Below are 18,214 nucleotides of genomic sequence, written 5' to 3'. Positions count from 1 at the left end.
AAAAATGAATAAAGAAACGGGAAGCCAACGTTAACATTTACCATGTGTACTCGCGTGCTTGATATTAATGATAATTTTGATATCAATGAACAAATTTAATATTAATGATAAGAGATAATCAACCTGGAAAAACCGATAAAAAAAAGTGGAAAATGTAACGATGGACTTAAAAAAAACCGAATACTGATAAAATCTGGATTCTCAAGAACCTAAAAACGACTATTCAACTCTCTTCGACTATATCTCGTCATCACGAGAGGTGCCAACGATAAATCATTTCTTAACCATCTTCTTCGACAATCCTCGATCCGCGTGTGCCTCCGTAGTTTTGAGGATTGGATCCAAGTCGGGTAAGTTCATCCTAAAAACACGTAGTGTCCGATAAATTGGTTACCTGAACAACGTACAAAAGACATCGAATTTGCGCAGAAACTTACGGCGAAGCGCTTTTGCGACGGTACGGAAAAGCGCAGTTTACAAAATTCATAGAAAATAAGCAACGTAACCAAATGGGCGGTATGGGAATTGTAGGTGAAAAGGGATAATTCAATAGAACGAAAAGAAACGAAACACAAGATGATCGAAATTTCGATTCGAATTCATTGAAAAAGTGTATAAACACTTTGTACATAAATAACTTAAAACTTTTGCAGTTTTATCCGCTCATTCGGATTTTACAGTAAATGACACGTATTCCACCACAAAAACCCTATTATTTGTGACATGATTTGACACCATTTTAACATAACTAAAATATATATTTATTCATTTATATATAAATATGTGTGTATATTGTGAGGTAAAATAACATTATTCGATAATGTATATTAACGTAATATCAACATTCGCAATAGCATTAAATTCAACATTAGAAAAGTTCCACCGGTGGCATTGGCCATCGTAGAAGGCACCATTATAATTTACGCAAGTTTTTTTAATATCTGCAATCATTTTTTTTCTAAATAACCAATCATAATGATCAAGTAATACGAAAATATGATAATATTCGGAATATTGACAGAACTTTAGAGCAACGAATAAATAGTATTTGCAAAATCAGCATAATTTTTCTTTTATCGCCAGTTTTTCCTCTCAATTTAATTTCTAATCGGTATTTCTTACATCCATTTAAATACAAAAATGTATTTATAGTTGCATTTACTGCATAGTAATACTCGTGAACAAAAACACTTGAAAAGCCGATGCGATCGACGCTTTCCTTTTTTCGTTATTGTTATTAGTACGAAATTTGTAATATTTACAATGGATTCGAGACAATTCGTGGGGGTCGTAGGAAACAAACCGAGAAATTTAGTATTTCTCGTCGCGCCTCTGTATTTACATTCGTATTGATCGAATATTTGAATTTAGTCTCTCGATAATCCGCACTTTCAACCTGTGTTCCATTGAACACAACATTTGGAAAATGCGATTGAAATCAATAGTTTTCTACCACTATTTGCGTATGAGATTTCGTTTTGTTTTTTTTTTCTTTTTTTTTTGCGAAATAAATATTTTTCGTATATATAATCTATGTATATACATAATTTCAGAGTAAATTTATAAATCTTATAAACACTGTAATCGAGTTTTCGTACTTTATGATCGAAAAATTCAATCGTAACGTAATCGGAAATGGATTTTCATCCCTTTGGACTTGGTCCTAAATTTTTTATTATCTATACTTCATCCTACTTCGAGTAATGTTCTAATTTTTCGATGTCTGTGTTTCAATAAACGCTTATTTTATAACGAAACTTGGCTCGGATTAAAACTAAATGATTTCGCATAAATGTTTCACAAGGACTTATGCGAAATGGATATTTGACGTCGAAAAAATCGTAGACCCGATCGAACAGGACGAGACTGAGGACATCGCGCGTGTGTTTACAAACGATGAATAACGCGTGACAATTCAAACGGATATTACTTTCGAAAAGGTTGGTCGAAAAATGAAAGGCTTATTGAACTATTTCGTCAAATCGACACGCGTGTACTTGTCGGACATTTGATTGAGCTCGTGGCCGTTGGTCATTTCGATGTTCCGGCGCTGTTCTCGATGGAAAAGAAAATGAAATATTTTCGTAAAACTAAATTATAACTCGCGGGATTCATTACACGCAATGACCAATAAAGCATTTTGATCTGAAGGTTCTCGAATGGAGGTTGAAAAAGTGCAGAATTTGAGGCTAAAATCTTTTGGCATAAATTCAATTTGCGAACTGGTCAATGCGCGTGCTGAAGATTGCTACGAGGGGATTAAAAATTAGAAAATTTCCACTTGTGCAAATGGTGCTCGTAAAATAAAACAAAAGGGCTGTAAAGTGGTTAGAGAAATGAAAAGAAATGGAGAAAAAAGAGGAAAAATAGACACGAGAACTACCACCTCTCAAAGGCACACACGACAACGGACACAACAGAGAACACGTATAAAAATTAGATAATCTATAAGCGGCCCTTTCACTGTTATAAAATGTGTCTCCCCAAGCACACAATGAAACCGAACATCGATCGTAAAATAAAATAAAATAAGAGGTTTAAGGAGCAGACAAAAAAGCGATTGAATGTCGCCCTTGAACCCTCGTCGAGTCGCTACAGTCTCGGTTTCATGAGAGTTTATACATCGTACTCGGAAAATTTGTGATCAATGGTAAAATTTAAATCGTCAAGATTTTAATGCAAGCAATAAAAAATAAATCCTTTCAGATTCAAGCGAGTCTTGAATTTTTGGAAATTTTCCGAGTACAACGATAAAACTCCAAGGCCTTGAGATAGCCTCTGAATTTCCAATTCGTCCTTTATCTCTCTCTGTCGATCGTCTAGCGTCGGAAAAGCTTGAAAAAGATGTTCGTATTCAAGAGACGTAAGGTGCGGAGAGGCCGAAAACCATTTGAGGCAAGAAAATGTGTGTTCCCAAGTTTCCCTGTGGTTTGAAAGAGATTGGAAGATTTCTTTCAGTGATCGGTCCTCGTCGCCGTTGTTGCTGTCGGTTTCATCGTCATAATATCCGCCTCAGCATGGCCCGACGCATCGAGAAGTAACAGCGTCTAGGCGAAAGCCAAGATCAGCGATTCACCGTAGTATCGGTGTTGAATTTCGTTTGTGGCGTTCTTTTTTGTTTAATTGCAGAGCAACAAGCATACGTAGAAGATTGCGAGCGAATTAGCACTTTTGTGATTTTTTTTGCGTTTTTTTTTTGCTTTCAAGCCTCAATGACTCCTATCAGCACTGCCATTATTCACCTGTGTACCATTTTCTGCGTCATATTCCGCCGACCTCAGCTTCGTCTCGATTCCTGACGCGACTCGTCGTTCTTTGAACAAATCCGCGACACAAAAAACCTGCAAAAATATTTATTTGATTCATTTCAGCGTTTCAAATATCGATTCTTTATCCGAAAGGGGAAAAACGATAAAATAATTGAATTCTAAATATCACGGTTAATTTGGAAATTTATTTCCACAGTGCATGTCCGAGGATTTGTCTGATATTTGAAGCATCGTATTAGCAGCAATATTTTACTTCAATTAGACAATGATTCGATCGAGTAACGATTTAAAGAATTTTTTTTACTAATTTTCCTTTCCCGCGTACAAATTTAGTAACAAAGCGTGTTTAATTCGTTAAATTAGCTGTGTCCATTCAAAATAATAAAAAAAAATAAAAATAACTCATAAATTCGTGTGTATTCAAGGTACCCTAATTGGATATAATGTATCATGGAAATTGGGGGCCGAAAGAGCTGTTGTGTTCTCGGACAAATTTTTCCCAAGGAATGTTTTTTTTTCTCATCTCGTATTCAAACGTTGAAAAAGCAAGCTATAAAGATACAAGAGGCGCTCTCCATTAAATTTGTCGCTCAGGCGTCACACGTCGAGTGGTCGTATACATACGCGTGTGTTGAAACAGAGAGCTTAGACGGATTTTTGTAGTGGCTCGAGTGCGCGTCTCGATCTTTGGCCCCAAAGTGCCTCCGACACTTTGGTCTCAGTTAAAAATCATCAACCACCATGAAAATAAAACTATTTAACGTCAAATTCAATCTTTGGGGCAATTTTTTTAGGTTCTTTTTTTGCTCGTTTCAACGCTAACGCGTCTTTGTTGAATTAGTAATCGATTTCGTGCATTCGAAATTTGGAATTGTTTGGAAATTGGATTTTTCACTTTAGAAAAATGAATTATAACCATTATGAGAGCGATCAGAGTTCCCAAGCTCATTCCAGCAAGCACGTCGCTCCAATGGTGCTTGTAGTTTGAAATTCTGGTCATAGCGGTGAACCACGCCATCATGAGGCACACGAATTGAAGAAAATGCTTCAGTAGTTTACTCCCTTTCCACGTTATTCTCAATTGAAGATAGAGCTGTAAAATAAAACAGCCAACGAGAAAAGATTATTTTTCATTGTCACACGTCAATTATTATATCGAGAAATACAGTGAAAATTGACAGCAATAAAAATTGAATTTTTCAAAAGGAAACGATGGTATGCAGCAAAAATTAACTAAAACAAAAACGAAGAGGCACTTGGCAATGGAATATTAAAATTCAATCTTCAAAATCTCCCAGCCTCGTGCATTTAGCTCGAGGGCTTCCAGCTTTTTTGTTGCAAAATTGCTTGGAAAGGTTTTTTTCTATTTTTACCTTACTCGTACGTGTTTTTTTTTCAATGAAATTTATTTGTGAGACTTACCGCGAGCCAGACCATGGTATAGGCAGAGAAAGACGAGTGGCCCGAGGGAAAAGATAATCTGCAATGTACGATCGAGACATTCGTGTCAAATAAAATAAATTTATAAGGATCGATTATCGTGCTACAGTAAAACAGTGCACATTGTTGTTACGATATTGTTTTTATTCTCATTATTCATGATGCTTTTTTGGAGGATAATAGGCCCTTAGCCCCGGGACAAAGGCTCACTGAATTTATCACTAAGATAGAATAACATTGGCATGATTAACTTCGCGGCTTGTTCCAGGCACTCCCTTCTGGCTCCGGGGCCCTCTTCAGGTGCGCGCACTACCTTAAATCATTCGGAGATCGGACGCGAGATAAAGATGAGATAATTCTCTCGGTTGGCCAATGAAACGAAATGTGTCGTGCTTCCAACAAGGGAACCGTGCATTTTTCGTTCGTGCATCCGATATCCCGAGCTCGATGGACACCGCATCATTTGTCAAGCTCACGATCGTGATGAAGGAATTTAAAAAAAAAATACGAAACAAGGGAACTTTAGTAGCCTCCTCTTTGATTCATGAAACAAGGTGCTCGAACGAGCGAGATAAATTTGAGAATTCGAAAATATGACATGTTCTTTAATATTGAAAAACTGGAAGGAATTTTTGTTCCCTCTCAAACGCTGAGAAAAAAATGACCCCGGAATTTTTGAAAAAGATTTCTCATCAAGAATCTCCAGTAGTTTTCTCTGATTTATGGAACGCGTTACCCGAACAATTGAGAAGTGTTTCCCTCACGAAATTTCTTCTAGAATAACTTGAAAGTGGGGCCAAAAAATGAGTAAAAATTCATTTTTATCGGAGTTGTAGAAAATTTTAAATTGTGACGCGATTCTCCTCAACAATAAAAGATTAAAAAAGGAATTTTTATCGTCGAACAAAGTGTGGGAACTTTTGAAAACGTGATTTTCCATCGGGCAATTACGTGTGTTTTGTTCCATACAGTTCCACTTTATTTTCAAGCAAAAAGATATTAAGAAGAAGACGAAGACGAAGCGGAGTTAAAAGTCAAGTCGAGAAACAGACGCAACTGTGACGATTTTTTAGAGCCCGAGCTATTGGCTGGCCAAAGAGTCTCCCTAATATACTTTTTCATCTTCTTTTTCCTCTCGCTCGGAATACAGAGGCGATTAAAATAAAAATTGCTCCCTTCCAAATGATCGTTCTCTAGTTAACATCGTCGCCACTCTCGATTCATCTCCTCGCTCGCTCGCTACAATCTTCCAGCGTTTTTTTTATTTCTATATGATTCTATCCGCAATTTCGCCGTTTAGAAAAACGTCGCGGAGCATATTAAAGGCGAGCTGCGCAAGTGCCTGGCCGAAGGGGAAGGGACTTTTAACTGATGAATGAACGCTCTGTAGAGTTTTATCGGCTCTCCGTAAAATGTCACATTACGTGATAGAGTCTGTAGTTTCCTGTCTTCGATCACTTTCGCGTGCATCGGACGTCCGAAAAAATGCTTTTTTTCAATCTGAGGTAGTTGCTTCCCCGAAAATTGAACGAAATGAAAATTTTTGGGCTGAGAACGTTGCTATAAAATTCGAAACTTTCCCAAGAGCTTATCGAAAAGTTTGGCTTCGTGTTCATTTTATTTCGAAGCTTCTACAAATTGATCGTGGATTCGTGGAGTACGAAAGAGACTGCGAACAACCAACTCCGTTGAATCGATGTTTTATCGTTTATCGCATTGAAAAAATTACTGATACGAGATACATTATCATGAAAATTCTGGAAACGAAGGAGCTGAACGAATGCTCATCAATCAATGGTGAATTTCAACGAAAATAAATGAATGAATATTGTGCGATAAAAATTTCTCGAGGCTGAGACTCCTCAGACGAAATTCAAAGATTTTTATCTGGAATATGGCGAGCACTAAATTCACGCTATTACCGAGAAAAATGCAATGTGAGTTTCGTAATCCAAGGCACTTTGCAAGTTACTCGGCGTACGAAATTCAATGACACCTTCAGGCATTTTCGGTTACTCCATTTTTATCTCCCAAGTTTAATCATCACACCGAAGGGCAGGGATGGGTCGCGCCGAAATTTCCGGTCGGATATCTGAACGACTATTTAAAAATTGCTTTCGTAACGAGCAATCGGATCGTGGTTGTCGTCGGAAGAACTTTTTTCTGTCGAGTTATTTTCCCTTGCTTTTCCAGAGTCCTTCAGTAACATCTGTTCCATGAAACTACGAGAGTTCTCAATCTCGGCCTAAAATATCAACGAATGACAGATCGTGAATTGGAGAAATGACGAAAAGTTTATCTCTGACTAGGGAGAAGGTTTTCTCATCGTGATATAAGAAATGTGAAAAATGACTTGACGAAATGTGACACAAAAAAGCAGCGATTGCAGCCTCGTTTCACAATTTCTCGTCATTCCAACTTTTTGTGTCTCAGGCCATCTCCGAATGAACAGGCTTTTTGACTTCGACCAAGGGGAATGATCTTCAAAACCACGAATTTCATTGGTCCAAGGTTGAATCATTTTCGTGCTCGTGTAGGTTACCGAAGCGAGTGCCCGCGCTAAATCATTTTGAAGAGTAAATTGAGGATATTCTCAGTTTGAAAATAACATTTATATACATTTATTGTGATTCTCGCATTCACTCACCTCAATTCTTTGAGCAGTCTTGGCGACACATTGGTCGCGGTGCAGGTAAAATTCGTAATATAACTATGCTGATTTTCAGGAAGGCTACAATTGATGTTGGGTTTGCAAACGTCCATAAAGTGTGGTCGGAGCCGGCCGATGGTGTATTTCGCAATGTCAGTGGCTAATGCGGTCGTAGCTGCTCCATAACCAAAGAGACCAATCTGCAAAGAGACACGGATATTCGTGAGAGGATTTCGAGCATTTATCAACTTATTTAATGCTTGAGAAAGTCCGATTTGTACGCTCCCTCGTCCGTCACTCAATTTTTCATTTTGTCGAACCTGTGGCTCCCTTTCGAAAAAAGGGGCCAGACAAAATGCGCTGAGTCTTCGGTTAAATGGAGGGAGCGTGAAAGACGAAAAAGCTTTCAAGAACGATTTCGCAGCTGAAATACTCTGCTGCGAAAACGCTCGTACGCTGAGAAAATCTTTTTATTCTTTCAATTTAAATAAATCCATTTCGTTGAGCTTCACCAAAGTTGTCGATGCGACCGATGCCTTCCCAGGCACTCTTTATCTCGTTTCTCAATAGAGTATTTTTTCATTTCGTTTGAAAGTGATTGAAATAATTCTGAAGTATCAAAACTTGGATTCCGAAATCCGTGTAGCAAAGATCCCATCGATTTGTTTGCTAAATTAAAGAAATTAAATTTGCCGTGCGCCAAAATCGACGCGCCTCTCGCAGGACAATATTTGTTTTCTCTTGCCTTATTGTAGACCATCGCGACCCAGTACGGTACGACCTTTCCAAGCATCATGAACGAAGACTGTGCGCCTGATCTTTTCCAGTAGAAATACTCTCCGGCGACCATCTGTAACAAAGTAAAAGGATTTTATTGTAAGAGTTAAAAAATATGGAATTTCAGGACTCTGGAGTCTCCGGATTTTGTGATTTTTATTATTATCGTTATTTTCTGTTCACAGGGAATACAGATCAGCGCGGCTGGCTTTTGTCGGAGGATTCGCCGCGCATTATCTCTCGTCGCGTTACCTCCGACGAGGGATTTGTCGTCGATTGTGAAGCTCCTCGTTATGTACACCCTCGTAAAGATCTTCTGGCAAAGAAAAAAAGCGACTCTGTTGCTCGGCCGGACAATGAAGAAATTCACGGTGGATCGCGGCTGCTCGAGCGCGTTCGTTCTTTGAGACCATTCTCGCCCATTGAACGACTCTCAGCAACGAGGAATGTGGAACGACCAGTGTGAAAACGACAATGCATGATACCTGCTGCTGCTTACTTTTTTCGAGAGGAGAGAGAGCGGGAGAGAGAGAGAAAGAGAGCCGAGTGAAAAAGATTCCTAGCACGAAGTGGCTTCTTTTTCCTTTCATAAACAAACGCGACCCCCGCTAACAATTTCTTAAATAAATTTCGTCTTGCCTGCTCGACCGCGAACGCTCGTCATTATTTACGGATCATATTCCCGACGACGTCGAATCGGCAGGAGGAATTCGCATCTGTCAAAAATTTGCATTTCATCACTACTGATTCGGAGCATTCTCGTACGAAGCCTTCCAAACATTTTTGCCTCTAAAAAAAACCAATTTCAACGGAGACTAATCGAACCCGGATTTCGGCTCACCTTTTTGTAAATGAAAAGTCATAAAATTGAAACTTTTCCTCGAGATAATTCGACGATGTCGCGAACGAGGTAATCATTCTCATGAAATTCGTAATCCACGCACAATTTAGAAGATATACGATATATACGAAGGGGATACTCGAGACGTTGCAGATCCATTTGGCGCCAGCATTCTTCCCTCGGGACTGAAATCCCCCTCCTCTTTGCGACTCTTCGCGAGCGTTTCTCCCCTTGCCTCCTGAATACATATACACCGAGACTTGAGAATCTCTCGAATCGTGCCCGGAGGGATACATTTTTTCGACTTATTTCACTCTTTTTATTTTCTTCTTGCTCGCGTCTCCTCTTCACTCACTTTTCGAGACGGGCGAGACCCCGGATAATCGATTCTCCTTGTTACGATGCGTATTTCCCTCCATCATAATAATATATGCACGGCTATTTTACATATTCACGTCTTTTCCTCCCTCATAACTTTTGTGCAGGCGATTCCGAGGCCGAAAACTCGATGATTTTACACATTGATCTACACTCGAGTGTTGCGGTTGGAAAATCATTTTTCCTAAACGTTTTTTTCCATCGAGATTTTGATATGAAAGTTTCTCGAAAATGTTCATCCGCGTTACCACTTTTTGGAGCCATATTGGATCTCGTGTGCTCGTACATTTGCCGAATGGAACATCTCCGTAGACGGCAGTGCACAAATTTGAGAAAAATCTCTTCGTTTGTGAGGCTTCTTCGATAATCGTTTGAGAATCGTTCGCTTTTAACGAAACATTGACTCGCTCGACCTTGTTTGAAAAACTTGTTGAGTGAATATTTCGCACGTGGCTCGCTGATAGTATTTTTTTACATTCCTTTTTTACGGCGCGAGTATCCGCTGCCAGCTGGAGGCTCGTGAGTCACTCGGTGAGACGCGAGACTCGGGAAGGATCGCCTAGTATACAAATAATACGTGAATCGTTCGGAATAAAAGTTTTACGGGAATGAAAAAAGAAGGTCACTAAATTAACGAAACACCTCACGAGGGAGACTGACTCACCGTGCATATCGGAAGGAATATTCCGACCGCGTATAACATCGGACTCGTAACCGTGGATGTCTTGAACATGTGATAAAGCGACTCGTCGTTGCAGAAGAAACCACGCTCGTAGGGCTTCCCGAAGAGGAAGAACATCAGCACCGCGATACCGACTGGAAAAAAAAAACTTAATCAGCTTCCGTTTGTTCAATTTTTTAACGATCATTTTCGCATCGATTTTAATTCGCGTTCGACGAGGCCGATTCAGGAGCAAGAGAATCTTCGTCTTTTCCAACAGTTTTTCTGAACCTCGGAGTCTACGTTTTTCGATTCCAAGTGCCATATTTGAATGAAAGTTTCAGTGCGAAGTCGGTGGAAAAAAAATATTTTTCAAATTGATTTCGTGACGACTCTGGCTCGTCGGATGATCGAGAGATTATTGGTTTCATAAATTTCTATTTTCATCAGCTGATTTATCAAGTCCCTGAAAAAAAAAGCATCAAAGAATTTTTTCATAACTAAAGTTTGCAAAAATATTTCTTCCGTGTTTACGTAGTTTTTCCACATTTCATTAGCTTTTCGATTACATCATGAAACGGGTTCGTAAATCTGCGGCAAGCGCCAAGAAACTCGTTTGCGAAACGAATATGAAAAATAACAAATGTTCAACACAATGTAACTTCGGCATGTCCGAGCATCAAGTCTCCTTATGAAGTGTGCAGAAATATGTGATTCCCATTAAAAGCGACAGACTTGAAAAACAATTAACAAATCTTCCAATAGCAATCGTCGATATATTTTTAGTTAATTGCGAACTGGAAAAACTGGTCGGGAAGAAAATCAATATGATTTCCGCAACAGCTGAATCGACAAAAAAAGTTATCCTACAATTGATCTTCTTCCAGTATCCATAAAGAAATTAAAAAATCAAATTTCTACGAGTCTGCGTATACTGACGGAATGTTTGTAACGTTATTGCGGGAAGTTGAATTTTCAACGTGACTGTAGCGTAACGACTGCATCAACGATTGCGCTTTTTTTTAATAAAAAAAAGTGTGTTAGTTTTTTGTTTCTCGTTAAAAAGACTTTTAAATCGTTTTAATGAACTCTGAATAAACGAGATAGACTCGTTTGCAAAATAAATATGAAAAAAGTGGGGCCCGAGTTGATTGGATAAATAGAAGCAGGATAATGGTCAATAGTTTTTTTGGGCAATCACGAGATCTGGGGAAAGATTAATATGCGCCGGGGCTCGTTGGCACACAATGAAGGAGCGCGTTGGGACGCTGCGACGACGACGAAAATACTTGTTGTTGCGTATACTCCCGATCTATGCGCTCGTGTACGTATAATAACTCGTCCCTCGGTAATCGTTTACTTCATCGAGTTTTCACCGCGCCTATAATAATTCACGGAGGCCGCCGCGCGCGTCTTGCGCTTGCGTGAACGTCGTCGCCGATCGTAAATGCAATCTCGACGATCGTGTCTTCGACGAAATAAATATATTCGAGGCTGCTGCTGCTCCCCCTTCGGGACTCTCCCTCGCTCGTGTGAGAATTAACCTCACGCGGCTCTCGTATATTTTTTCGATGCATAAAATATACGGGAGACGCTTCTTCATACACGAGCCAAGAGCCCCGAGACTTTTCACCGTTTTTACATATTTCACTCGTTCGTTTATACCCCGCGCCCCTCGCAACAATTCCATTATCTTTTATTTTTCTCCGTTTATCGCCGACAAATATCCAAAATAATTCACACACCGCGCCCTTCCCGACAAACGCCGGCTTCGTCGATTCGTTTTAACCAAACAAAAACATCGATTTCGTTTGTCTCCTCTCGGCCCTCGAGAAATGCCCCGGGGTAAAAAAAACGTCCTTCGAAAATTCGCAGAAACGAGTGTCAAAGCAGAAGCACCAACGCCCGAATAATTGGAAACATCTGACAACTAAAAATATGAATACCATCCACAGGCAACTCCACTCCAAACAACACACGCCTGCTCTCTCTCCACCTGCGTTATTTTCTTCTCCTCGCGAGCATACACCTTTATCGAAATAATCGTTTTATCTCCGCTGAGCGTAACGAAACTCTGCTCGTTAAACTGCTCCGTCATTTATTCGGGGGTTCCAACGAGCCGTGAAATTCCCTCGCTTTATACTTCCTCGTGTCGACCCCGACTGTTCGAAAGCGCTTGAAACACGAAGCAAATCAAACGAGTCGTGGAAGATCGATCGATCGTTTTTTCCCAAACGAGAATTCTCGAAAAACTTGCTCGTTTTTTTCACCTCTGCGGCGTTGGTCGGGCCGAGAGAACGACGAAGCCAAAAGAGCCAGGACACTTTGAATTTTACTCAATCGATTCGATCAATTGATCCGTCAAATGAAAAAGGTGAGTTAAAATATTGAAAAATTATCGTTTTTCATTAAATTCCCACATCCCCGACGCTCTCGAATGACGGAAACGTCGAAAACGATAAAACCGGGGAGTTTTGAACAATCCTCAAATAAACACGTGCGTGAATATTTTGATTTTTCCGGGAGTTTGGAAACGTTTATGAGGCAGCAATGAGAACGTATGCGCGAGAACGCGAGAACAGGATGCGGCCGAACCGCTACGGTAGTCGCACACGTGGCATTACACCATAAACTTGACACACACAACCTTTTTCACTTTATTCTCCCCGTTTCATAATACCCTGCGTACTTATCTTCGTGGATATATTCATAAGGAAGTAACGTATAATCGCGAATTATTTTCCGGTTGTCGCGTCACGTATATCCCGGAGGGTGAGTCACCGTACGTTATTCTCAAGAATACTAAATCTGAGTCGAGTTTCTCGTGCATTTATCGTCGTTATAATTGCCGACAAATAGCCATGTTTTGGAGAACAAGTTGAGTGGCTGTTCGAAGGCTCGCGCGCAGTGCCAGTTCGGATGACGATGGCTCGCAAAATTTCGAATTTTCGAAATCTGAATTTCACAATCCAGAATAAAAATCTTATTATTAGTATAAATAGTCCCGCAAATTCGCCAGTTTATTTTTTCCCAAATGAGGCTGAAGTTTGCAACGTTCTCCACCGAAATGATTTTAAAAAACTCTCCAGTAATTCCATGCTAAGTAAATCGATCTTCAACGGGGTTGCGAACGATCCTTTCATCGTTGTGACAAAATGTTAGCAAAACATGAAAATCCGATGAATTTCTCCAAAGCTGAGTCGAATTTTGACCGAACGAAATATTCAGCTGTCAAAATGTGGGTTTGAAGTATCATCGGGAGGTGCAAATTCGTCGTGATAATTAAGAATGACGGTAGCTCGTGGTAATTACAAATGAAACGCGTTTACAGATGGATTTAGAGTCGATCGGATCGAGAGAGAGAGAGAAAGCGTCGCGAGTGCGAGAGTGACGTTAATCGAGGTGGGCAATCATGCTATTCTCCGCATGCTGCTTCATCCTCTTGCTCAGTTTCTCCCGTGGCTACAACGACGAGTAAATAATTCTACGAGGAGTGAGCAATCCTCTACACGTGAGCGGACTCACACGTGTGTACACACGAATTTATACGCTGCGTGTTCCCCGCCTACTGGTTCAGTGGGTCGAGTACGAGTAAAACTCGTTCGTAATGTAAATTCGGTCGAGTACGTTTGCGCTGAGAGGAACGAGAGGGGACAAAGGAGGGATCGTCGATGATCGTTCGAGTGTGCAGTCGACCCTGACTGTTTGCTCAATGGTATACGAGCGTGTATATTCGCGAGGGAAGAGTATCATGATAGATTTCGAAGCAATCAGCGTTATGGAAATCGGCTCTTCATCAATACTCTCTTCCCCATTGAATATCCTGTTTTTATTTAGCCCTCGTTATCCTTCCACTTTCTTGATTGGATTTCTGCGCGTAGTAGAGAGGAAAACACCGTAAAAACCATGCGCAGCTACACGGGAGTACGATGAAAAATGATCTTTTTCGTTACAGCGGTAAAAACGATTCCGCAGCCGCGCTCCTTGATCCTTCATTTCCACCTGTTCGCACCTGCCTCCCCCCGACTGATAAAACGCCGTCGTCGATGCCCTCGTGACGTGTCTCAGATAATATTTACGCACACTCGTTCCGAGCGTAAGCCGAAGACACAAAATAAAAATATTTGCGATTTCATGCCCGTTGAAGATCGCGCACCGAACGCGACGCGTTGTGTGGTCTAGAAAATCAGTTTAGCCACTTCGATTTAGCAACGGTGGGGGACGCAATCGCTCGTACGAAATGGCCGATTTGCCGTGACCTCGATCGACCATCTCGACGTTAAAAAAAAGATAAAACTAAACGAAAACGGTTTCCTGCTCGGTCGATGCGAACCGATCCGTCCGATCGATCTATTCGATCAATTGATGCACTCGAAACAAACATTTTCGTCGAGTTCTTCGCCGGATTTGAGTGCACGGTTATCCTGTGCCCCGAATAATGTGGGTATCGATAATTTTCAGGGAAAACGACGATAAAGATCGATGGGAAATTCCTCGGCAGTTTCGAAATCGCACAAAACAACTGTGCGCGGAAAAGAACGTGCAACGTTCGGAGATATTTTTCGTATGCACTTCGAAAGCCCCATCGCCTCGACTTTACACCGAGCCCATTCCGTTTTTTACCGCTCCGATAGCCGTCGGTTTGCCTTTGTTAGAATTGTGGCTGTAATGAAATTCGGACGAAACCGAAGGCACGCATTGTATACGGGTGTAAACAAAACACACGGACGGGAACTCACACTGCGCGCGCGCGCCGGACCCGAGCGCTTTCCCCCCGGACAAGCTCCTTCGAGGAGCTCTAACGAAGTTTGAAAGAACCCGGTTATTAGGCGGACGGTAGGCCGGCGGCCTCTGAATGTTCCGTCTGTGTGTGTACACTTCGCGCCCTTTTATGTCCGTAAAGTGATCAGAGATTGAATAACTTGCCCGACTAGATGCACGTAATAAAGACAATCCGAATGTACGTTTGTGCACGGGCGATTCCGCTCGAAATTCGTAAAACGTCGAGGCCCGTCATCGATCGCAACGAGGACTTTCGTCGACCGAAATATTCGGTTTGACAGGCCAACCAAATATTCTTGTCATCTGAAGAAATAATTTGCGAATTTCGAAAGCAGTCCTTGGCTGAGGCAACTAACATTCGAGGCAGCCAAACTCGTCGATGGTAATCCGAGAAAATGTCGGTGAAAATAACCGATTTATTCGACCTCGTAATTGATGAAATTTCGCTCCGTTTGATCTTTGGGATTGGAACAACCTTTTCATCGAAGCAGCTGGAAATGCACGTGGGAACAAACGAATCAATATTTTTCGAGGAAGCCATCTGCGGCGCCGCCATTCTGGCCGAGGATCTTCAAGAAATTGCGGTGACTCGATTGGATGAGCTAAATCATTCGCCATCCCCGAAAAAAATGGAAATAGTTATTTTTTTCGTATTCATCTGACAATGAGTCATAGCTGACTAACTTTTTATTTTTAGATACTTTGACATTTGTTGCTTAACCTTTATCAGTCTAATGCTGACGCTCTATTCGTGTTCGTATGCTGCCATTTATTACACACGAAGAATTGAGACTAAAGGATTATCTTTAGAGCTACAAAATCGGGGGGTGACCTCGAACAATTGTGATTTTCACCGAGAAAACTGTAATATTCCAGTTACGTTGAACCGAGCTCAACGAAATGATGTCAAAAACCATCCAATAATTCCAGTAATTCTTCGATTTCGTTTCCTGCCGAATTTACAATTCGTAGTTTTCCAACCTGCACCGATACTTCGTGAAATAAAAAATTGGCTAACGACAAATGCTATTTTCCTTCATTTCGTTGGGCTCCGACGTTGCAAACTTGAGCTTCGTATATTCCATGGAAAAAGAAAAATATTTAATTGTCATGCGAATTGACGCGAGGCGTGCAGAAAATCACGAGAATTTAAAATCCCCGCTTTCCTTCCAAAGCACGAGCAAACTCAGCGCAGAACGTTTATTCCACGATCCACGCACCTGCTTTTTTCTTTACGAAACGATGAGAAACTTGATGCAAGATTTATTGGCCTATTCGAAACGGAACAGCTTGTAGAGGCATATCTATAAATATCTGTACGTCGCTCAGCACGTATTCTCGTATGAAAGAGCGTAAATTGGTTCATAGACCTCCCTCGCGTCGTTAGCTATAGATCAGGCTCTTGCCGCGTTTCGTACAATACATGAACTCCCGCGACATTAATTCCTCGTGATGATGATGGCTCGGCAATTTATCGATGGAAGGGGAGGCATAGAGCGGAGTATCGACGCGTTGCCTCCTGTGCAACGCAGCATCCTTCCAATTGTACGTCGCAAACTGGTGCGCTCGTGTCTGGATCATCGACTCATTTATTTGCCCTATATTTTCGTTCATTCGGTGGAGCAGCGTTGTCGCATTATTTCGTGAAAAAATCGGTGGCTCGATGGGCTCTGAATTTCGTCGAGAATTTTTTTTTTTATCTCACTGTAGATCGTGGTCGTTTTTGCACCTTTTTCTTCGTCGGTACGCTATCAGCGTCCTCTTGGTAATTCATTTCGTTCTCGTCTTTATCTCCTTTGTATGAATGACATTAAAAAGTACTTGAAGGAAGGCCGTCTGCACGATAAATCCTCGAGTTTGGTGAGTAAAGAGCACGGAAATGCGGCGATAACAAATGTCCGATGTGTCAAACCATAATGCCAAAATAATTTAGTTCGTCGCGAATTGTATTTTCATGATTCGTTACGTATTCAGTTTCCAGGAAAGTCGAGAGTTATCGGTCCATTCGGGTTGGTGCTAATGAGCTTGGAAGGCATCGATCCCTTGAAAATTTAAACGAAGTTGAAATAATATGTACAACGGGAATTCTCCTATTTCGACGTTTTCCAATCGATTTTCACAACCACGACTGTGTACTTTCAGCTAACCCTCCAGCACGCACGAACGAAAATGTTTACTCAAATGTTGAAAGTGCTTCGAAAAGCGTGCCACAAATTTATATTAAATGTTGTATTCGAAAGAGTAAAAGTTCAAAACGATTTAAAACTGGGAGAAATAAAGAGGCAATAATCGATCGAGTGAACAATCGGAGATTCGGCCCCTCGGGAACGCACATTCATAAAATGTCATTGAAACCGTCGAGGGAACGCATATTATGTCAGTCGTATAACCTCATCGATATAAATTTCCAATGACAGCACACGTATCATTATTATTATTACTGTAGAAAAAGAATTAATAATTCAGAGACGCTAGTAAACAGGCGATAAAACAAATAATGTTGTAGAGGAATCCATAGTTCACTGCGAAGAGCCTGACTTCTGGAGAAACGGAGGGAAAAGAAAAGAGAAAATAGTCTCGAAGTTGGAAAATACGAGAGTAACAGAGCGCTGTTGCGCGCGCGCCATTTATTCGATTTGTCAAACTGACAGTCCCGCACCACCGTGGTCGTCGAACCTAGCCCCGATTCCCCCTTTTTTCTCCCTATATTGATGCATTAACGCGTGCACGATATGAATCTCAATGTGTAACGCGTGGTATTGTTTCGTTGCGTTTAAACAAAACAAACAAGCACACGTGACCGTGAGGTATTGGCAATGCGATATTTTCAATCAGGCACTCGTCGTTTTCGACAAAAATTGAAAAAAAAAAAAAACAAACAAACAAACAAACTCACCGATAGCAACACAGCAAACGTCTATTAGAACTTTTCGCATATTGATTTTACCGGTAGGTTCCATTTTTAAACGAGATTTTTAAAACTCTTTTTGTTTTCAAAGTAAAGTGTGTTATTATTTTTATTTATTCATTTGTCACGTTTTAGACTGTTTTCCGATAATGCACGTTTTTTCTATTGACGAATTCCACAAAGACGCGCACGCAATGCCCGGAATAAGGCGAGGCCACCTTTATACTTGTAAAACAACCGTTGATAACAATACTTATTTTGAAAGAAAAAACGCTTGAGAAGCCGCGACTCAACAAGGTGATAAAAAACGCAGTGTCGCGAACTGTACCGCCTCGAACCGCGGTGTTCGTACCACTGAACCTGAACACTCAACACTGCTCAACACTCACTCAAACGCTTGCTACGGTGGTCGGGTGGTGGTGGGAAATCTCGGTTGAATCGACTACAGCGATTACCTTGGACGGGATGAGTTCCGCAGTGGAACGCTTCACGCGCATGCGCCTGCCAC

The 18,214-nt window shown here is 40.9% G+C and overlaps 1 protein-coding gene and 1 long non-coding RNA gene across 3 annotated transcripts; one reads left to right on the top strand and one right to left on the bottom strand.

Moving 5' to 3' along the window:
- Positions 1 to 582: 582 nt before the first annotated feature.
- On the bottom strand, positions 583 to 18,081 carry LOC122413198 (putative phosphatidate phosphatase). Of its 2 annotated transcripts, none has more exons than XM_043423369.1 (8): positions 17,695 to 18,081; positions 10,020 to 10,171; positions 8,105 to 8,209; positions 7,357 to 7,559; positions 4,692 to 4,749; positions 4,186 to 4,362; positions 3,243 to 3,341; positions 583 to 3,047 (listed from the first exon to the last, which is right to left on the bottom strand). In XM_043423369.1, the coding sequence occupies exons 1-8, from the start codon at positions 17,756 to 17,758 to the stop codon at positions 2,955 to 2,957; spliced, it is 951 nt and encodes a 316-aa protein (XP_043279304.1). In that variant the 5' UTR covers positions 17,759 to 18,081; the 3' UTR covers positions 583 to 2,954. The 2 variants fall into 2 exon arrangements, with proteins under 2 accessions (XP_043279304.1, XP_043279305.1); XM_043423370.1 differs by having other exon boundaries at positions 583 to 2,050; positions 17,695 to 18,079.
- On the top strand, positions 15,931 to 17,092 carry LOC122413199 (uncharacterized). Its single transcript, XR_006261526.1, has 2 exons — positions 15,931 to 16,658; positions 16,773 to 17,092. It is a non-coding gene; the product is annotated as an uncharacterized lncRNA (long non-coding RNA).
- Positions 18,082 to 18,214: the final 133 nt, after the last annotated feature.

Source organism: Venturia canescens, chromosome 7 (assembly GCF_019457755.1).
Source record: "Venturia canescens isolate UGA chromosome 7, ASM1945775v1, whole genome shotgun sequence".
NCBI classification, from domain to species: domain Eukaryota; kingdom Metazoa; phylum Arthropoda; class Insecta; order Hymenoptera; family Ichneumonidae; genus Venturia; species Venturia canescens.
The sequence above is the reverse complement of the archived record's forward strand: the minus strand, read 5'-3'. Positions and strand labels throughout refer to the sequence as shown.